The sequence below is a fragment of the Procambarus clarkii genome, chromosome 14, assembly GCF_040958095.1.
Source record: "Procambarus clarkii isolate CNS0578487 chromosome 14, FALCON_Pclarkii_2.0, whole genome shotgun sequence".
Classification (NCBI taxonomy): domain Eukaryota; kingdom Metazoa; phylum Arthropoda; class Malacostraca; order Decapoda; family Cambaridae; genus Procambarus; species Procambarus clarkii.
Window position 1 is genome coordinate 24546388 of NC_091163.1, and position 23296 is coordinate 24569683.

The 23296-nt window shown below is 43.8% G+C and overlaps 1 protein-coding gene across 1 annotated transcript in view; it reads right to left on the minus strand.

Annotated features, from left to right (window-relative positions):
• Positions 1–5292: 5292 nt before the first annotated feature.
• The window catches only part of LOC138364758 (uncharacterized), a 49368-nt gene continuing 31364 nt past the window's right edge, over positions 5293–23296 (minus strand). The window contains exon 3 of the mRNA XM_069324727.1: positions 5293–5369. Coding sequence (XP_069180828.1) covers positions 5293–5369 — 77 coding nt within the window. The remainder of the gene's footprint in view (positions 5370–23296) is intronic.

Sequence of the window (23296 nt, forward strand, 5' to 3'; positions counted from 1 at the left end):
TATATATATATATATATATATATATATATATATATGTCGTACCTAGTAGCCAGAACTCACTTTTTGGCCTATTATTCAAGGCCCGATTTGCCTAATAAGCCAAGTTTTCCTGAATTAATATATTTTTTCTAATTTTTTTCCTATGAAATGTTAAAGCTACCCATTTCATTATGTATGAGGTCAATTTTTTTTTATTGGAGTTAAAATTAACGTAGATATATGACCGAACCTAACCAACCCTACCTAACCTAACCTAACCTATCTTTATAGGTTAGGTTTGGTTAGGTAGCCGAAAAAGTTAGGTTAGGTTAGGTAGGTTAGGTAGTCGAAAAACAATTAATTCATGAAAACTTGGCTTATTAGGCAAATCGGGCCTTGCATAGTAGGCTGAGAAGTACGTTCTGGCTACAGAACGTACAGGCTATATATATATATATATATATATATATATATTAGTATATTTTGGTAGCAGTCTTTCCTGTAGACATATATTATTAAATATGACCGAAAAAGTAAGATTAATAATTCTAACACGAATTTTCTCGATCATTCTTATGTTTCTTTTCACTGTTGATGGTAACTGAAAAATCAATTCTCCAAAATTCATTTTTATTTCTAGTCTGAGGCGACACTTGAGCACTTTTCGTAAAACTTATTACATTTTCAAAGAATTTAGTTTACACACACACAACTGAACTATAACTGAATAGAGCTTAAACATCTTTGATTTTTTATACCTGCATTTGGCTGAGGTGATATGTTACAACAGTTTTGGATAAGGTGAAAACAAACTTTCAACACAAGCCAGGACACGAAACAATGGGTATTGAAGGTAAGAATGGAAGTAATTGCAGAGGGCCTATTGGCCCATATTTCTTGATGCCTCTCTATTGAAGCAGAGTCTTGAAGTGGGTAGAATATAGTTGCGCATTAATTGGCTGTTGATTGCTGGTGTTGACTTCTTGATGTGTAGTGCCTCGCTGATGTCAAGCCGCCTGCTATGGCTGTATCTATCGATGATTTCTGTGTTGTTTGCTAAGATTTCTCTGGTGATGGTTTGGTTGTGGGAAGAGATTATATGTTCCTTAATGGAGCCCTGTTGCTTATGCATCGTTAAACGCCTGGAAAGAGATGTTGTTGTCTCGCCTATATACTGAGTTTTTTGAGGCTTACAGTCCCCAAGAGGGCATTTGAAGGCATAGACAACGTTGGTCTCTTTTAAAGCGTTCTGCTTTGTGTCTGGAGAGTTTCTCATGAGTAGGTTGGCCCTTTTTTTGGTTTTATAGTAAATCGTCAGTTGTATCTTCTGATTTTTGTCTGTAGGGATAACGTTTCTATTAACAATATCTTTCAGGACCCTTTCCTCCGTTTTATAAGCTATGGAAAAGAAATTCCTGTAAAATAGTCTAATAGGGGGTATAGGTGTTGAGTTAGTTGTCTCTTCAGAGGTTGCATGGCGTTTCACTTTCCTTCTTATGATGTCTTCAACGAAACCATTGGAGAAGCCGTTGTTGACTAGGACCTGCCTTACCCTACAGAGTTCTTCGTCGACTTGCTTCCATCCTGAGCTGTGGCTGAGAGCACGGTCGACATAAGCGTTAACAACACTCCTCTTATACCTGTCTGGGCAGTCACTGTTGGCATTTAGGCACATTCCTATGTTTGTTTCCTTAGTGTAGACTGCAGTGTGGAAACCTCCACTCCTTTCCATGATTGTTACATCTAGAAAGGGCAGCTTCCCATCCTTCTCCATCTCGTAAGTGAAACGCAACACAGAATTTCGCTCAAATGCCTCCTTCAGCTCCTGCAGATGTCTGACATCAGGTACCTGTGTAAAAATGTCGTCAACATACCTGCAGTATATGGCAGGTTTCAAATTCATGTCAACTAAGACCTTCTGTTCGATGGTACCTATGTAGAAGTTTTTTCTCTTCTTGGCCATTCCATTGTCCTGGTGCCTGCTATGTAGTCTCTGTAACCCTCACAGCCTGGGATAGCGATCCCCTTAAAGCTCCATTCCTTTCTCATGAGTAGGGACACTCCGCCTTCTCCCCTACCTTCCCTCTCTTTCCCTATTACTGTGTACTCCTGGGGAAACACGGCATTCGTTATGATTTCAGAGAGTTTTGTTTCAGAGAGTCCAATAACATCTGGGTTCACTTATGGTGCTCTTTGCCTTAGTTCACTTGCCTTGCTTGTGATCCCATCTATGTTTGAGTACATTACCCTGAAACTGACTCTCTTCTGCTTCTCCTCTGGAAGGGGGGGACCTGTGGGATCTGGGGTGAGCGGGAGCTGGGAGGATCTGGTATGGGGAGACTGATGGAGAAGGGCTTGGGGGGTGGGGGGGAGGGGGGTGAGAGGGGGAGGGTTAGGGGGATGGGTGAGAGGAGGGTTGGGAGGTGAGAGGGGGAGGGTTGAGGGGGGTGAGAGGGGGAGGTTTGGGTGGGTGATAGGGGGAGGGTTCGGGGGTAGTAAAGGGGGGTGGGCTTGGGGGCGTGGGGGGAAAGGGAAGGCTGAGGTGGGTGAGGAAGAGGGGAGGGTTTTGGGGAGTGGTGGAGAGGGGAAGGCTTAGGTGGGGTGAAGGAGAGTGGGGGGCTTAGGGGGGTGGGGGAGAATGGTGGACTTGTGAGTGGAAGAGACGGGAGGGCATATGGGAGAAGGGAAGGCTTGGGGGATGGGGGGTGAAGGGAGGTCCTAGGGGGAGGGGTGAGTGGGAGGAAGGGGATGAGTGGGAGGAGGGGGGTGGGTGGGGAGAGGGTGCCTTAGGTGGGTACTTAGTGGGGGGTTGACAGAGGTTAGGGCAGGTAGGGTGTCTGTTGGGTAGAATGTGTGGGGGGGGGGGTGCTGCACTCCCTGTGGCTATTGCACTGTTTGAGGAGGGTTCCCCACTCTGCTCTGGGATTGTAGGGATCGGGATTGTGGCTCCCTGATTCCTTTCTCTCTCCCTGTACTCCTTCCTCGTGTCAGCTGGCTGCTTTCTCTCTTCCCTTGTCATATCCCTCTGCAGGAATATTTTTTTGAACTTCTCTACATTTGCTAGACAGCTCTTCCTTGCTAACAGTTCCTCTTTCGTGATTTCGCTCATGAATACCACCTTTATCATTCGGTCTCTGTCCTTGTTGTACTTTCCAAGCCTGAAAACCTTTTCAACATTTTGTTCAGTTCCCTCCATCCTTACCTCTTTAGGGATCTCTTTAACCATGTTTTTGTCCTTGTCTCTCCGCTCCTTTGCTCAGGTCCCTGTTTGCTCTTTATTGCCTGCTACTACTATTGCTCTTTTTCTCTCTATCAGCCGGCTAGAACATCTAGCTGCTTCCTGAGAGAAAGCCACTTCCATGGCAACTTCTTTAACTGCAGACCTAGCTTCAGGGCTCCTTTTAAGCATTTCAGCAAATGAGAGCTGAGGTGTGGAGGTCCCCTCCATAGTAGCATTCCTGTCTCCCTGAGGCACGGTTTGTGTCTGGTATTGTGGAGAAGTCTCCTTCAGGCATCTTATCTCCTCCTTTGCTGCCCTTAGTTCATCCTGCAGGTTGGCAACTGTCTCCCTCATTACCCTCAGTCCTTCACTGAATTCATCCCACATTAGCTGGAATACTCCCGTCATCCAGGCTTCCTGTTCCACCCCATCCTCTGCATTTGTTCCAGACGCGATTGTCATCCTGCGTTTGTCACCCCGAGTTCGTGTCCCTTCCATGTTTTCCCTATGAGAGAGAGAGAGAGAGGGAGGGAGAGGGAGAAAGAGAGAGAGAAAGAGAGAGAGAGAGAGGAGAGATGTAGGGGAGAGATATAGAGGGAGAGGGAGAGAGAGAGAGAGGGAGAGAGAGAGATGTAGGGGATATTTATATATATATATATATATATATATATATATATATATATATATATATATATATATATATATATATATATATATATATATATATATATATATATATATATATATATATATATATATATATATATATATATATATATACAGAGAGAGAGAGAGAGAGAGAGAGAGAGAGAGAGAGAGAGAGAGAGAGAGAGAGAGAGAGAGAGAGAGAGAGAGAGAGAGAGAGAGAGAGAGAGAGAGAGAGAGAGAGTTGGGGGGAAGAGGATAGAGGAGGGGAGAGAGAGGTGTGTCTGAATGTGTATTGGGGGGGGGGAGGAGGGGGGTGAGAGGGAGGGGATCGTGAGGTTGTGTGGGGGGATTAGAGTGGGAGGGTTTGGAGAGGGTGTGGACCATATGGTTGGGAGGCCGTGTGTGTACTGTTGTTGCTCTCGTGGGAGGGGGTGAGGGTGAGAGAAGGGGGGGGAGAGTTGTCTCGGTGTAGGCAGTGTTTTTTTCACACTAGGGTGTCACAAACTAGGTCCCACATGAGCCGCACATTTCCCTTGAGATTCGTTTCAGTTTGTTAACTTATATCCAAGACTAACTATTAAAAAGCAATAACACTGTACACCGATTGACTGACTGACTTTGTGAGAGGCCTTACCTTACCGCCAGTTCAAAACATCCCACAGCACAAACAGGTGTTAAGTACTATTGACAGTGGTGTGTAGGCCTGCTGTCTCCATCCACGCCGCTGCCAGGCGTAGGTCCCTCCAACTTGTCGCTATATATCACCAGTACTCTGCTTCTTGTTCCTCTTAGCACCGATATAGTTCTAATGCCACACGTTTATAATCAATCACTTCTTCACTATCCTCTTCACTGTTTGTTATGATCTTCACTATCACATCTAGTTGTGTACACTCTGACCATGCAGTGGCCCACGTGCTTGTCCTGGCATAGATGTTGTACCCCTGATCTTGTCTAATATGCACTATCGGACACTATCCATAAGTTTTCTAGTTTCAAATTGGTGTGTTGCACTTTGTATTATCACTGAACACCGAATTTCCCGTGTAACCCTCTGATGTCCCGAGATATAAAGCCTTATTGGAAAGTGCGGCGTATTGTGTACATAGACCGATGCAAGGCGGTATATATATCACTTTTATTCTATATAATCAGATAGAGTCAGACCGGTCAGTATACCTCACCTGTATACCGCATACACTGGCAGAACTTGGATAGCATATCTAACCGACAAGACACGTTTGAAAGACATTGATTTTTTTTTACAGGAAACCAGATAAGGAATTTTTGGAAAATGTTGGAAAGCCATTTTTTTCGTTGAAAAATATGAATAAATATTAGTTTCGCCCGCAGTGTAGAATTTTTAAAACCTTTCTATAAAAAAAATTATATTGAAAAATAATCCCTTTTACTAAAGACAAATCCTCACAGTTTTGTATTACCAATTAACTGTCGTTGCCTATTATAAGCTGCGTTATTGCCATTTGATCCAACTTATATATGTGAGAATCCATTACTAGTTCTGAAAGGGATATACATTGTTACATATATTATTAATTTGGATGAAAATTCCTCTTTCTTTATGTAAGGATACTAGAGACGGGCACATGCCTGCGTCCGGGTCTCTCTGCTCCTTCCCCCTTCTCTCTCACTGCCTTCTCTCCTCTCCCAATCTTTCTACCTTCTCTCATCTCTTTTTCCCTATCCTTTCTCACCCGCCCCTGCCATCCCCCTTCTCACTCCTCTACCTTCATTTTATCTTTCTCCTCTCTCTCTTCCAGTTTCACAGTGACAGGAAAATAACATGTGATGACACTGACAACGCAGGCCAGACAGGGGGAGCAGACAGTAGACCAGGAGTGAGTCAACAAGGGTGAACAGCCAGTACCTTTGCCCAACACTTCAGGACATAACTCTTGAGACCACACAAGCAAACCTATCATCGGTATAGGTTAAGTAATATATATAATTAAGAAGCAATAAAATGCTTATCTTAACATACTAAGAAGGTTAGGTGAGGTCGGTGTTTTCTATGACGCTTTTCAAGGTAAACTAAAATATTTACAATTAATTAGTATGTCACATATGCACTTATTAAATAAGCCAATATTGACTATAAGCAAGTGCGAGAACGGGTTGCAGGTGGAGTCCAAACATATGTTTCTTTTGAACAAAAATGTATCTTTAATGAGTGAATATACTCATGCTCATGTCCCATCTCCCGTATTATGTTTAGATGGGAATTTGTATATAGGGCTTCTGGGCACGAATGATGTTTTCATATATTTGAATATGGAGCTAAACAATTATATCGTCGTGTGAACAATTTGAAATGAATATGGGTGAGTTTTTTGAGTTTTCAGTCACTCTTTGGGTACGTTAACTTTTACCTCGTAATTACACGCACATACACACACACACACACACGCACATCAGATTAGTAACAATGCCACTCATATGCCAATCCGAATACCCAATCTCGTATGCCACACAGCTGGTCAATTCATTTATACACAGGCCTTACTCAATCACATTCACACGTGATTTACAACCAATAATAATATTTTCAATGCTTATACAAGAGCGAGGAAAATATGGGCATTAAGTAAGGCTCTGTGCCGCCCTCGCTCCCATCACAGTCGACTTGATCATGGTTCCAGGACGGAGCGAAACGTCGTCGTCTCCTCATCTTCTAGTGTGTGGTTTGGTCCTCATATCTTCAGCCCCGTTATTGTGACTCATCGTCTATATGATCATACAGACTTCGTTATCTGTATTTGTATTGTAATATTTTTAGTTATTTATTATTTATTTTTGTGCTAATTATTTGGCAATTATTGCCAAATTGGCTTAACTCTTTCTTCTGCAAATTATTTGTTATTAGTTTTCCGTAAGAAAGACTTATTAATCAATGTCTCCCTAAACTGATGATATTTAAAGAAATTCTGCGTTACAAATTTTTTAATGACACAATAACTTCTAATCTAGAAACATATTGTTTTTCAATTGATGTTTAACTTTACGCTTGAGCTTAAGACTAGTATGCTGGTAATATGTACGGTCTCCATAGAGAATATTACCAAAATAATTATGTACATTAATATTACATTAATGCATTGGTTTACTTTCAATAGTTTTCACATCCTTGGCCTCGTAATGGGCCAGGGATGCGTTGTGTTTGTCCAAAGAGAATGAGACTCTCCAGATTAATTCAGAATAAAAACCCTCGTTGAAACATTCCCTTATCCTCCTCGTCAACACTAAGATCATTACTATTAATTAAATCATAATTTCCCCGGCTAAACTAGAATTCAAGGTGTCTAGAATATTTAAATTAAGTATTTCAGCTTTACTGAATATTAATGGTACCATTTCCTTTGTCTTGGCAAGGACTCCAATTGGGCCTGAAGAACACGATGACTTTATACTGCATTGTTGCAGATACGGCATCTTGTTGTTAGTAAATGTGACACACTCCATATTGTTCACCTGCCCTGGAGCACCAGGTGGAAGTGGAACAGTAACTATGTGCTTGCCATTGTTCCAGGTGGAGGTTGAACAGTCACCTTTGCAATGTGTAACGTAAACAGATATTGATATCATCTCCATAAATCATGAAAAAACTATCTCTGTGGCACTCTGCTTGTAACATCTAATTTATACAAATTTTCCTGTAGGCCCACGTGATTGCATGCCCACTGATGACACAAGCATGCAATCAATATTGTCACGTTTCACGGGGACCAGATTCTATAATCACAATCTTACGGGTCCTCCAACCTTAACAGGAGAGACCCACGTAACTAGGCAGGTAGTCCAACAGTGACCCCCCCCCCCCTATCACAACCTAATGTGAACACTTTTTGCAACTCCCTGCAAGAAGTTGCACTGTAAACAGTAAACAAATCCAGGGAAGGTGGGATTCTGAGACACTACTCCAGTAATCCCCAAGTTACTTTACTCTCGTCACCAGACGATAAACAAAAGAAATTGCCTTAATCAATTACAAGATTGATTATGTGATTAATTACGTTAATTGACTGATCACAGCAGTCAGCAACAATGTACTATCTTAATCACAAACACTTGTCTCTCTTAGACAACAACATGATGGTACTCTACGTTAATCATCAACACTTGTTTCTCTTAACACAAGTCAACTTGTTAACAATAACTCAAGTCTCTTACATTACATCACACTTGACTCCTTGCAAGTATTCAGTGAGTAATTCCTAATTAAGGTCAAACGGACCACTAATTAAATCCCCATCGAGTTACGTTAACTAAGCCTACCACTAACTTGGTAGCTTCTCAACAGTCTGTGTCAAAATTTACTTTAATGAGTGTTAATTACTCTACTTAACCCTGAGCAATTAATTGTCACCAGGACCGATAATTAATCATACATAAATGCGTCTCCCTCCGCACTGCCTAAGCAGGTCTCATCAAAATACAGCATCTGCATTTCATCTGGTCTCATCTGTGAATTCACAGACAAGGAATTAATTACTCCACTAATTAACAAGAGTGCATCTTAATCCACTGTCATCGCACAGGATATGATTAATATAACGAGTTATGCTAGCTCCATGACCTCGCTTTACGGAGTCATCAAGAACTTTGACGTTAATTACTCCACTAGTTAACATGAGCCACTAATTGCTATACCCCAGAAAGGTAATTAGTCTCAAGCCAATTACGTTAACACAAATACTGACAGACTCTGACAGTTCCTCTCCACTATGTGAATTCATGATGAGAATGCTAATTACATAATTAGCTAGAGTGGTCAATTAGTTGTCACAGGGACAATTCATTGCACCCGAAACGTATCTCAACAAGCTCAACACTGTTCCGCTTAACACCTCTCACACTCATCAAGTAATGTGCAACCCCTTATAACGATAATTCACCTTAATTAACTCACTGAATCCTTAAGTCCTCAATACAACTTAAAGAATACAAAGTAACCCCAGGTTACATAGGTCACACTTACAGCGGCTTAACAAATAAATGCACAGCCCACATACGGTTGCAGCCTCTGCAACACGTTAATTACTGGACCCACACAGTAATGACACACGGTTTGGCAACAACAAACGTATACCTACATTACTGCCCCCTCTAATCTTGCAACAGTTGCAAGAGACTACTGTGCACAATCACTACTCCAGCAAACAATTTACGTTAATATCAGACACCGTCGCTACGCTGACAGCTGGCACTAATTCTCATAATTAGGCAATTAACTAATCAATTGCTTGCTCTCATTAAGTACTGTGAATTCCCCTGAATAATCAAAGGGACCTCCTTACATCAACAACACAGCTCCTAGGGCAGTAATATAACGTATACCTGAAACAACACTGCCCAAACCTACAACATAATGATGCCGTCAGCATACCCCCACATGCTAATGACATCATTAGGCAATCAGTCAGCAATCACATTTACTGACTCACCACACAACACCGTATTTATACATAAAAATGAAAATTATACATAATTATACAGACCTCAGGGTGTTCACAGACAATCCTACTAAACTGGCCTGCCTACCTCTGCAATGATATAATTAACATGCGGCAACATACAATACAATACAATACAATTTTATTTAGGTAAGGTACATACATACAATAAATTTTTACAAGGATTGGTTGACTAGATTGGTAGACTAGATTGGTAGACATGACATTAATCTAGACTCTGAACGATTATATAGAATCAACAGACTTGGATCACCTACATGGTAAATCTCTACACTGACCGGTTACATACTCGAGTCAGTCTACACACAAAATATATATCTATACATCTACATGTGTGGTTCTGTGTATAACATCCATCTCCAGGTTCATCACAGTCACCTGGACATCAGTACAGACTGCTGTCTCTCAGCTGCTGCCCTCGCCTGGCAGGTGCTATGGGACAACACAGCTGTTACCAGAATTAACAACAGTCCTGAGACACTGTAACAATCTTATTGTGTACTCACGATTACCACTCTCATTCATCCATTTCCCCAGTCACTACCTCACTTGCTGAAGAACACCTAGCTCGCTCCCACGTGCATCGACTAGGTGTGGCCCTAGGGTGTGAACAGAGCATGTGGCCAAGCGTGGCCCAAGGGGTGACCACGGAGTAGCGCGGGGCGTCGCAACTCCCCACCTGGGATGAGCTGGCACGCAGGGTGGCGAGCAGGGTGGCGCGCGGGGTTGCCCACAGGCGGGTGGCCAGGGTGTGGCCATCACATAGCCCCACTGTGTCTGGCCCCGGAGCGGTGCGGCGCGCACATGGGGGTTTGCCTCAGGCTGGCTGGCGGCCAGCCTGAGGCATACACAACGTGGATGGGAGAGCACCCACACTCACATCACACCAGAGCATGCCTCGCTCGTACACCGGGTGTGATAATGGCAGGCGTCACCACATGGCGGACACAACAAAGTGAAATTTCAAAGTCAAATAGGGGCCTGCAATCTCACCACAATTACACTGGGAGGCCGTGTCCTATTCCACCAATTGTCTGTTAACATAGACAGGATAGCAGATTACATCAGATGTGGGCAAAACATCTGATACACCACGAGGCCTGCCAGCTGCCTCATGGATGAACACTGTCTGAACACTGAGTTTCACAGTTCCTTCCTTACTCTTTGACCCCATTTGAGGCAAATTGAGCCTCGACACAACCCACGATGGCAGGAGTTCAGTGGGGGATGAGTAACAAGGATGACACAGCGATTAATGGTGGTGGAGGTGGCATACACGCCACCCCCACCTGGGACACCTTGTCCTCTCCTCGCCGCTCCCAGTGTGAGGGAATCTAGATTCCCTCAGCTAGTTTTCCTAGTTCCTAGATTAGGCTAGTAGCTCTAGGGACTCTAGAAACTGAAGCTTTCAAACTAACATACACTTGTGGGGTGTTGGATAAAAGCTCTTGCTATGGACTATCATTTGTGAGTAGTCAGCAATCTCAAGACAAAGTAGGCGAGGAGGTATTGGCATTTTGAGTTTCCTTAGCCCGCGAAATCGTCAGTTTGAGCAGGGTAGCAGGTGGACGAGGACGTAGTTGGGTGGAGGGGGGGGGGAGTTTTCCCCCTCCACCCCCCCGTTAATTGTGGACGTTACCGTGTTGTCCAGCAGGGATGGCACTCCTGCTATCCCGGGTTGTGTCTAGGCCCAATTTTCGTGAAATTTGGGGCCGATGAGGTATGGAAGGACCAGTAAAATAACCTCAGAGACAGTGGGCACCCATGAAGCAGCAGGCAGAGCCTCATGGTGTAACAGGTAGTTCAAATAACCTGTCTAGTGTTGATAGACAATTAGCGGAATACGGGCAGGACCTCCTAGTGTAATTGTGGTGAGATTACAGGCCCATGTTGGACTTTGAATTCCGCCAGGTGGCGTCAGTGTGGGGACGCCGCCGGCCATTGTCACCCCAGTGTTAAGCAAGGCAGGCTCTGGTTTGCTGGAGTTGTTGGTGATTCCCCATACACGTGTGTATGCCCGGGGGCCACCCCCAGGCCACCCCGGCCACCCGCCACCTGGCCCGGCCACATGGCCCAGCCAGGTGGCCTGCCCGCGCGCCGGCTACCCCCCCTCCCTCTCAGCTTGGGAGGGGCGCTGTGGGCCACCCCTGGGGCCACTTGGCCACTTTCCCGGGACAGCCTAGGGCCACATCTTGTCGACGCACGAGGAGCAAGCTAAGTTTTGACAGCCCGAGAGTAGTGACCTGGGAAATGAGTGAAATGTGAGGAAAACGTGAGTACAATAGTCAGAGTGTAACAGTGTCTCAGTATTAGGGGAAATTCTCGGTAAAGCTGTGTTGTCTCATAGCCCTGCCAGGCTAGGGAACCAGCTGAGAGACAGCTGTCTTTAGCACGTCCAGGTGACTGGTAGGGCAGTACCTGGAGATGGATGTTGTACACGGGACCACACTGTAGTATCATGATGTATATATGTGTGTAGACTGACTCGAGTATGTACCGGTCAGTGTAGAGATTTACCATATAAGTGATCCAACCTGTCGATTCCATATAATCGTTCAGACTTGATTAATGCCATAGAGTACCGCATATAAATTGTATCATTAGAGGTAGGCAGGCCAGGTTGCAGGGATGTCAGTGGGGACCCCTGAGGTCTGTGTAGTTAGAGATACATTTACCTATTGATATAATTTTCATTGATTATGTGAATGCCATTTCTATGTGTTCATTTGCATGCTTTATGTACTGTGCTGTGTGGTAAGTCAGTAGATGTGATTGCTGACTGATTGCCTAATGATGTCATTAGCATGTGGGGTATGCTGACTGCATCATTATGTTGCAGGTTTGTGCAGTGTTGTTATCAGTTTATACGATATTGCTGCCCTGGGAGCTGTGTTGAGGGTTTAAGGGACCTTTAGGATTATTCAGGGGAATTCACAGTACTTAATGAGAGCAGGCAGTTGATGGGTTAATTGCCTTACTGAGGTAAGTGTGTGTTCACAGTAGTCCTTTGCAACGGTTGCAAGATAAGGGGGGCAGTAATATTGGCATTCTCTTGTGTGTTGCACAACCGTGTGTCATTATTGTGTGGGCACAGTAATTAGCGAGTTGCAGTAGCCGCAACCATATGTGGGCAGTGCATTTGTGTTGTTGCATGCCAGTGTAGTGTGACCTATGTAACACTGGGGTTACTTTGTTTCTTTAAGTTGTGTTGAGGACTTAAGGATTCAGTGAGTTAATAATTGGGGAATTAATCGGATAAGGGGTGCACACTTATTGTGGAGTGAGTGAGGGCTGTTATGAGAGAGAACAGCGTTGAGCTTGAGTGAGATACGTCTCGGGAGCAATTAATTGTCCGTGTGACAACTAATTGACCACTCTAGCTAATTATGTAATTAGCCTTCTCATCATGAATTCATGTAGTGGGAGAGGATCTGTCAGTATTTGTGTTAACGTAATTTGCTCGAAACTAATTACCTTTCTGGGGTATAGCAATTAGTGGCTCATGTTAATTAGTGGAGTAATTAACGTCTGGAGGGCTCAGATGACTCGGTAAAGTGAGGTCATGGAGCTAGCATAAATCGTTGTATTAATCATATCCTGTCTGAGGACAGTGGATTAATGGCACTCTTGTTAATTATGGGTAATTAACTCCTTTCCCGTGAATTCACAGTGTTTGATGAGACCTGCTTAGGCAGTGCGGAGTGAGACGTATTTATGGATGATTAATTATCGGTCCTGGTGACAGTTAATTAATTGCTCGGAGTTAATTAGGGTAATTAACACTCACTAGTAATTTTTTTGACACTGACTGTTGAGAAGCTACCAAGTTAGGGTAGGCTTAGTTAACGTAACTCAATGGGGATGTAATTAGTGGTCCGTTTGACCTTAATTGAGGATTACTCACTGAATACTTGCTAGGAGTCAAGTGTGATGTAATATAAGTTTGAGTTATTGTTAACAAGAGAGACAAGTGTTAATGATTAACGTAGAGTATCATCATGTTGTTGTCTAGTGTGAGACAATTGTTTGTGATTACCGTAGTACTTTGTTGCAGACTGCTGCGATCAGTCAATTAACATAATTAATCACTTAAGGCTTTTGGTTGTCGTCTGGTGACGAGAGTAGAGTAATCTAGGGATTTGTGGAGCTGTGTCCCAGAATCCCGCCTTGCCTGTCTTTGTTACTGTTTACAACAGGGCAACTTCTTGTAGGGAGTTGCAAAGAGTGTTCACACTGGGTTGTGATAGGAGGGGGGGTCACTGTTGGACTCCCGCCTAGTTACGTGGGTCTCTCCTGGGGGGCGGGAGGACCCCTAAGCTTGTGATTATAGTAGCTGTCAGGGAAACCGAGACACTATTGATTGCATTCTTGTGTCTTCAGTGGATATCCTTCATTTGTTCAGTTAGTTCATGTTGTCAGCCCGAAGTGTCAGCAAGATGGAGCCTGCTGTCACTTCTCGAGGGGCTGTTGAATACCTGTGTTGCAAATGCCACTTGATGGACAATATCGTAACCATTCGCTGTGGTGTAACTTAGTCTGTGATATTTTTCTTTGATTTGCAATATTGCATCATCAGTGGGCACACCTGTGTTCAGGTTAGTTCAGTATGCAGCCTCACAGCAAGGGTTGCTATTTAGCTGTTTGTTATCATGCCACTGGATGGACATTAACGTAACGTAAACTCGGTAATGTAGTAGTTAGTCTCATGTTATTAATAAATTGTTGTTATAGAAAACGGTCTTTGTTGTCAACCCTTCAACCATATTATTCCACCATATTTCTGCATATTACGAGTAAATGTTGATGTGATCTTGATATGACGGCTGTTCTTGGGAATTCGTATTCTAATTCATAGCGCCACATCTAATATAAATATTTGATTGTGAGAACCCGTCGGTTACCCTTTATTAGTTTTAACGTCCTGTTTAACTAGGAGGAGCCAGCGGCCTATTGTGGACAGGTTTTCACCCTTAGTGGTGGAGGCCTGGCGGTTTGCTCCCACTTTTCCTTTTTCTATTGGACTCATGCTTAACTGCCGTGAGCAGACTTTAAACTTGTAGTCCACCTCCTAAGGGAGGTAGGAGTAGAAAAAAATCTCACACACAGACTGCCCCTTTCGCGGGCTGAGGAAACTCTAAATGGCCGCCTTCCCCCTCACCTTGTCTTGACCAATCAGTACAAAGCCAGCACAGCCTATAGTGCCGCTACGAATCATCGCCTTTCGCGCCTAAAACTCACCACGAGGGTGAGGTGCCTAGACCAATCACAGACGCCCTCACCATGAGGCGTCCCGTGACGTCACAGGGAGGGGGAGGCCAAGGAGTGTGGCGTCATACCTCACATGGTGGGGGAGGCGACGTTCACCCCCTCTGTACCCCCCCCCACCTCTAAAACCGTTGGCGAGTGGAGTACCCACCTACACCTCACTCACTCTCAAATCCAATTACACAGAAAACAGGAAAAATTCTGTAACTCTCTACAGAACAGTCACAGACTCATTGCTAGTCCTAAACGATGGTCCTTAGCATAAGCTTTCATCTAGCACCATACAAGTGCATGTAGTTTGAAAACTTAAGGAGAAAGCTCTAAGTTCATTTCTATGAACATGTTTTTGCCTTTGCGTCTGAACACATTTCAGACTTCAGTGCTTAGCTATTTTTTACATAATTCATTAATTTTGTTTCCCCAAAGCCTGAATCAATATTATAATGGGATCAGTCCTAAAACACTAAATGATATTAATTTTGTTTTAGTTTAAAGTAAGAAGGACAAATAGTATATATATATATATATATATATATATATATATATATATATATATATATATATATATATATATATATATATATATATATATATTGGGACCCGAGAGCTGCAAGCTTTCTTTTCCAGCGCCTCAGTGTGGCGATACAGAGGGGAAATGCGCACTGCATCCAGGGTTCCTTCCCGCCATCTGAGGAGCTGGAGGAACTCGACAACCTATGACAACCATCTTTGTAACCCATATGTAACTCCTTTTTTGTAACAAACTTCAAATAAAGTAAATATATGTGTACATACAAAAGAATGGGGGTGGTAGGAGAAGATAATATTAGTGTTCAGTGAGAAACCACAAGGTCTCCTCTGAATACTTTTTATTTTCTTCTCCGAGGCTATGGGTCCCCACATTGGCACCAGAGGTGGTACCCTCACAAATTTATATATATATATATATATATATATATATATATATATATATATATATATATATATATATATATATATATATATATATATCAAGCTCAACACTGACTTGTTGTACTAGCGGGTACTAGCTGTACGTGGTCGGGTACTAGCTGTACCTGACCACGCGTTGCTGTGGCTCAAGAATGCATGTGCATTGCTGAGCCACAGCAACCTTTCCCTGTCTTCCAGTCTTCCCCACCATTCCCCCTCCCCGTCCCCTCATCCTTCCCATTATTCCCCACTTCCCCGTCCCCTAGCCCTCTCAACCATTTCTCCCCTCCCCCGTCCCTTTGCCCTTCTCACCAGCGTCTCCTCGTCCTCCTAATAATTCCCCACTTCACCGTCCCCTCGTTTTCCCCCACCATCTACCCCCTCCCCCCAATCGCCTCGTCCTCCCTACCATTCCCCCGTCCCCTTGTCCTCCCCACCATTTTCCATTTCCCTGTCCCCTCATCCCCAACTCCACCATCCCCTCGTCCTTCTCACCATTACCCCTCTTCCCTGTTCCCTCGTCCTCCCCACCATTCCTCAATCCCGTCCCCTCGTCCTCCCCATCATTCTCAACTCTCTTGACCAATGTATTCCCAAATGATCTGAAGTTCCCATCGGAAAATTGGGAACATCAAATGATCTGCTGTTCCCATCACTGAAATGTAGGAAAAACATTTAAAAAAAGCGAAATGAAAAAAATGAAAAAATAAAATAAGAAACTATAATCACGAAATAAACGTTATGGTAAATACCACAGCTCAATTCCATGCAATGTCACACAAAATAATTAAATCAAAATTAAAATAAATAGAAATCTATGAAAATTCAATGTCACTGCAATCGGAAACACTTAAAAAGAATTGTAACATGTTTAGAATTGTGTGTGTTGCTATTAAGTGCAACAGATGTCGCAGTTTTTCAAACAAAGCATGTTTGTGCTTGTCACAGGTGTGACATCTATATAATAGGTATATAAAACCATGCACGTATTCGAATGGAACGTTTTGTCAAAATTTCAATGGAATGGGTGAAGAACTTTCGGAGATTACAGGGTGTGTTGCTCTTTCATCCAACAGATGGCGCTGTTTCTGAAAAAAAATTCCTGTGACAGGTGAGGCATGTATATAGTAGATATATAAAAACATGTGCCTATGCGAATGCAACGTTGTATCAAAATTTCAAAGCAATCGGTAAAGAGGTTTCGAAGATTTCCCTCACATGAAAAACACAGTTTTTCAAAAAAGCATGATTTTTTCCGTCACAGACGTGACATCTATATGGTATGTATATAAAAATCCCTCAGGTTGCGAATGGAACATTGTGTGAATATGTCAAAGCAATCGGTGAAGAACTTTCGGAGATTAGCGATTTTGAACAAACGAATATTTGCATTTATATTTATCTAGAGGTATATATATATATATGAATATATATATATATATATATATATATATATATATATATATATATATATATATATATATATATATATATATATATATATAGTACAATAGAGGTTTAAAGGTTTAAATAGAGGTTTAGCATCACCCAGATAGAGGTTTATATATATATATATATATATATATATATATATATATATATATATATATATATATATATATATATATATATATATATATATATATATATATATATATATATATATATGTATATATTTAAAACATATCCTATGTTTTAAAGCTTTCCGTGTAGGGAATCCTGACATGTTTGTAAAATTAGAAACTCTTACAAAACATAAAATTTAACTTACGTCTTTATCTTATTATATTTTATATTTATCTTTATTCTGTTTATCTTTATATCTTATATAGGAGGCCTGGTCGACGACCGGGCCGCGGGGACACTAAGCCCCGGAAGCACCTCAACGTAACCTCTAGGTATTAAACTTACACTGAATACCTAAGAGAATTTAGCGATAACACTCTACTGCCGAAGCGTGAAACACTTAAAAATTCCCAGGATATTTGAAGTAAGGCAATAAACTTACTGGGAAGGAGATGTAGATTTCTGATAATTTCTTAAATTGTTCCTTTAAGAATCCACGGAATTCTCATCTGAGGTTTTCCGAATCGGTTTTTGAATCTATAATTCAAGCATAGAGGCGTTCCAAGCTCATAAAAATATGCTAAATTAGATTCACCCTCAAAGGCGCATGAATGTATATTTACATTTGAGCAATCATGTGCATTTACATAAGTTTCTCATATGTAGTAAAAGATTTACATATATGTACGAAGAAAACCATTGAAATGGGCACTGAAATGATAGTCAAATGCAACATCCTTACAGCTTCTTAATTTACGGAACTTTCCTTAAGAACTTTCATACAGTATCAAGTTTTTTAGAAAGAACTTCAACTTCAACCATCTATGCAACAATTCCTGGCACTTGAGCAAAAATCCTGTCATCTGTTTAAGAAATCCAGTAATTTAAATATAAAATCCATAGGGAGGCCCCTCATTTTATGGATAAAATCCATATGGGGGCCTCGCGGCTGAGTGGACAGCGCTTGGGGGTCGTATTCGTAATGGCCCGTGTTCGATTCCCGGTGGAAGCGAAAACAAATGGACAGAGTTTCTTCCACCCTGATGTACTTGTTCACCTAGCAGTAAACAGGTACCTGGGAGTTAGACAGCTGCTCCGGGTTGCTTCCTGGGTGTGTGTGTGTGTATGTGTGTGTGTGTGTGTGTGTGTGTGTGTGTGTGTGTGTGTGTGTGTGTGTGTGTGTGTGTGTGTGTGTGTGTGTGTGTGTGTGTGTGTACTCACCTATTTGTGCCTGCAGGATCAAACATGGACTCCTGGATCCCTCCTTACGGGCCATCGGTTGTTTACAGCAATGACTCCGATCCCATTTCCCTATCATAGTTTTAAAATTATGAATATAATTCATAACACACACACACACACACACACGTGTGTGTGTGTGTGTGTGTGTGTGTGTGTGTGTGTGTGTGTGTGTGTGTGTGTGTGTGTGTGTTAGAGAGAAACATATATGTAGTAACTATAATAGAGAAAAAAATAGATTGGGAAGAAAGACGGGGTCCAAGAGCTAATAGCTCGATTCTGCAGACACAAATAGTAAATGCAAAGAGTAAATACGGACACACTCACACGCGCACACACGCACACACACACACACACACACACACACACACACACACACACACACACACACACACACACACACACACACACATACACACACAGTAGTTAGTAAATGGAATGCACTAGGAAGTGATGTAGTGGAGGCTGACTCCATACACAGCTTCAAATATAGATATGATGGAGCTCGAGAAACTCAGGAATCTGTGCACCAGTAGATTAACAGTTGAGAGGCGGGACCGAAGAGCCAAAGCTCATCCCCCGCAAGCACAACTAGATGAGTACAACCGGGTGAGTAAACACACACACACACACACACACACAAGACTTTACGACTAAAAGATTTAAGACTAAAATGGAAACGGTTCAAAGATTTGCCACCAGACTAGTACCCGAGCTGAGAGGTATGAGCTACGAGGTGACACTACGGGAATTAAACCTCACTTCGTTGGAAGACAGAAGAGTTACGGGGGACATGATCACCACATTCAAGATCCTCAGGGGAATCGACAGGGTTGATAAAGACAGGCTGTTTAACACAAGGGGCACACACACTAGGGGACACAGGTGGAAACTGAGTGCCCAAATGAGCCACAGAGATATTAGAAAGAACTTTTTTAGTGTCAGAGTGGTTGACAAATGGAATGCATTAGGAAGTGATGTGGTGGAGGCTGACTCCATACACAGTTTCAAGTGTAGATATGATAGAGCCCAATAGGATCAGGAACCTGTACACCTGTTGATTGACAGTTGAGAGGCGGGACCAAAGAGCTAGAGCTCAACCCCCGCAAGCACAACTAGGTGAGTACAACTAGGTGAGTACACACACACACACACACACACACACACACACACACACACACAGGGACCAGACCAAAGGAGCGGAGAGACAAGGACAAAAACATGGTTAAAGAGATCCTTAAAGAGGTAAGGATGGAGGGAGCTGAACAAAATGTTGAGAAGGTTTTCAGGCTTGGAAAGTACAACAAGGACAGAGACCGAATGATAAAGGTGATATTCATGAGCGAAATCGCGAAAGAGGAACTGTTAGAAAGGAAGAGCTGTCTAGCAAATGGAGAGAAGTTCAAAAGAGTATTCTTGCAGAGGGATATGACAAGGGAAGAGAGAAAGCAGGCAGCAGACGCGAGGAAGGAGCGCAGGGAGAGCGAAAGGAATTGGGGAGCCACAGCCCCGATCCCTACAGTCTCAGAGGGGAATGGGGAACCCCTCCTCAAACAGTGCAACAGCCACAGGGATTGGGGCACCACCCCCACATTCTACCCAACAGATACTCAACCTGCCCCATCCCCTGTCAGCCCCCCACTAAGTACCCACCTAGGGCACCCTCCCCCTACCCACCCCCCTCCTCCCACTCACCTCTCTCCCCAGGACCTCCCTTCTCCCACATCCCTCAAGCCCTCCCCTCTTCCACATGCCTTCCCGTCTCTCCCACCCCCAAGCCCTCCCTTCTCCCCCGCCCCCTAAGCCCCCCACTCTCCCCCACCCCATCTAAGTCTTCCCCCCTCCCCCACTCCCCTAAACCCTCCCCTCTTCCTCACCCACCTCAGCCCTCCTTTTCCCCCACGCCCCCCAAGCCCTCCACCCTTTTTTCCTCCCTTAAGCCCCCCCCCATCTCCCCTATCCCCCACAGCCTCTCCTCCCCCCATGCTTCCCCAACCCTCCCTCTCTTACCCCCCCCCCAACCCTCCCCCTCTCACTCTCCCCCAACCCTCTCCCTCTCACTCTCCCCCCCTACCCTCCCCCTCTTACCCACCCCCTTACCCTCCCCCTCTCCCCCACCACCCCCCTCTCCCCCACCACCCCCCTCTCCCCCACCCCCCAAGCCCTCCCTCCTCCACCAGTCTCCCCGTGCCAGGCGCCCCCAGCTCCCACTCACCCCAGATCCCAATTGTCCCTCCCAGAGAAGAAGCAGAAGAGAGTCAGTTTCAGGGTGATGTACTCGAACATAGATGGGATCACAAGCAAGACAAGTGAACTAAGGGAAAGAGCACAGGAAGTTAACCCAGATGTGATCGGACTCGCTGAAACAAATCTCTCTGGAATCATAACGAATGCCGTGTTTCCCCAGGAGTACACAGTAATAAGGAAAGAGAGGGAAGGTAGGGGAGGAGGCGGAGTGGCCCTACTCATGAGAAAGGAATGGAGTTTTAAGGAGATGGCCATCCCCAGCTGTGAGGAGTTCAGAGACTACATAGCAGGCACCATAACAATGGGAGGACCAAGAATAGTAGTAGCAGTAATATACAACCCTCCACCAAATGACAGAAGACCCAGTCAAGAGTATGAAAACAACAACATGGCAGTTAACATTGTAATTGAGAGAGCAGCCTCTGCTGCCTGTAGAAATAGATCCCACCTGCTCATCATGGGTTTTTTCAATCACGGAATGATTGACTGGGAGAACAAGGAACCGCATGGAGGCGAAGATACGTGGAGAGCCAAACTATTGGAGGTGGTGACAAGAAACTTTTTAACCCAGCATGTCGGAGAACCCACAAGGATGAGAGGCAATGATGAACCAGCGAGACTCGACCTAGTCTTCACTCTGAACGACTCCGACATAAGAAAAATCGGTTTTGAGGACCCAGTAGGAATGAGCGACCACAGTGTACTGGTGTTTGAGTACTTGATTGAAGAAGGGTTATTGAACTCGAGGAGGGATACCGAAACCAAAAGGTTAGCATAGCGAAAGGGAAACTATGAGGGGATAAGAAAATTCCTAACAGATATAGCATGGGAAACAGAGCTCAGGGGAAAGACGGCCCAAGATATGATGGATTATATCACACAGAAGTGCAAGGACGTAGCAAACAAGTTTGTCTCAGTCCAAAAGGAAAACAGGGATATGAAAATGAGAAACCCATGGTTTAATCAGAGATGTGGGCTAGCTAAGCAGCAAAGTAAAAGGGCATGGAGAAACTATAGGAATAACAGGACACTGGAGAGCAGAGAAAGATACCAGAATGCCAGGAATGAATATGTCAGGATGAGAAGAGAGGCAGAAAGACAATACGAAAATGACATCGCAAGCAAGGCAAAGACTCAGCCAAAATTGCTGCATAGCCACATCAGGAGAAAAACAACAGTAAAGGAACAGGTTATGAAATTAAGGATAGAAGGATTCACTACAAATGACAAGGAAGTGTGTGAGGAATTGAATAAGAAGTTCCAGGAGGTCTTCACCTTAGAGCAAGGAGAAATTCCAGAGGTAAGGGTGGGAATAGCTAACCAGGAACCACTGGAAGAGTTTGAGATTACCAGCGGGGAAGTAAGCAAGTGTTTACTAGAGTTGGATATGACATAGGCTATAGGCCCAGATGGAATCTCCCCTTGGGTTCTAAAGGAAGGAGCAGGAGAACTGTGCCTACCACTCTCCATAGTGTATAACAAATCACTGGCAACAGGGGAACTGCCAGATATTTGGAAAGCAGCTAACGTAGTCCCGATATACAAGAAAGGGGATAGACAGGAGGCACTGAACTTAGGGCCTGTGTCCCTAACCTGCATACCATGCAAGTGAAAGGGAAGGTACTCCGGTGGATAGAGGAGTACCTAAGCAACAGGAGACAACGAGTCTGTGTGAGGGGTGAGGTCTCAGATTGGCGAGACGTTACAAGTGGAGTCCCGCAGGGGTCAGTCCTTGGACCTATACTGTTTCTGGTATATGTAAATGATCTCCCAGAGGGTATAGATTCGTTCCTCTCAATGTTTGCCGACGATGCAAAAAATTATGAAGAGGATTGAAACAGAGGATGATAGTAGGAGGCTACAAGATGACCTAGATAGACTGAGTGAATGGTCCAACAAATGGCTGTTGAAGTTCAACCCGAGTAAATGCAAAGTAATGAAACTAGGCAGTGGAAATAGGAGGCCAGACACAGGATACAGAATAGGAGATGAAGTACTTAATGAAACAGACAGAGAGAAAGATCTAGGAGTTGATATCACACCAAACCTGTCTCCTGAAGCCCACATAAAGAGAATAACGTCTGCGGCATATGCGAGGCTGGCTAACATCAGAACGGCGTTCAGGACCCTGTGTAAGGAATCATTCAGAATCTTGTACACCACATATGTAAGACCAATCCTGGAGTATGCGGCGCCAGCATGGAGCCCGTACCTTGTCAAGCACAAGACGAAGCTGGAAAAAGTCCAAAGGTATACTACTAGACTAGTCCCAGAACTAAGAGGCATGAGTTATGAGGAAAGGCTGCGGGAAATGCACCTTACGACACTGGAAGACAGAAGAGTAAGGGGGGACATGATCACAACCTACAAAATCCTCAGAGGAATCGACCGGGTTAACAAGGATGAACTACTCAACACTGGAGGGACGCGAACATGGGGACACAGGTGTAAGCTGAGTACCCAAATGAGCCACAGAGACATTAGAAAGAACTTTTTCAGTGTCAGAGTAGTTAGTAAATGGAATGCACTAGGAAGTGATGTGGTGGAGGCTGACTCCATACACAGTTTCAAATGTAGATATGATAGAGCCCAGTAGGCTCAGGAATCTGTGCACCAGTTGATTGACGGTTGAGAGGCGGGACCAAAGAGCCAAAGCTCAACCCCCGCAAGCACAATTAGGTGAGTACAA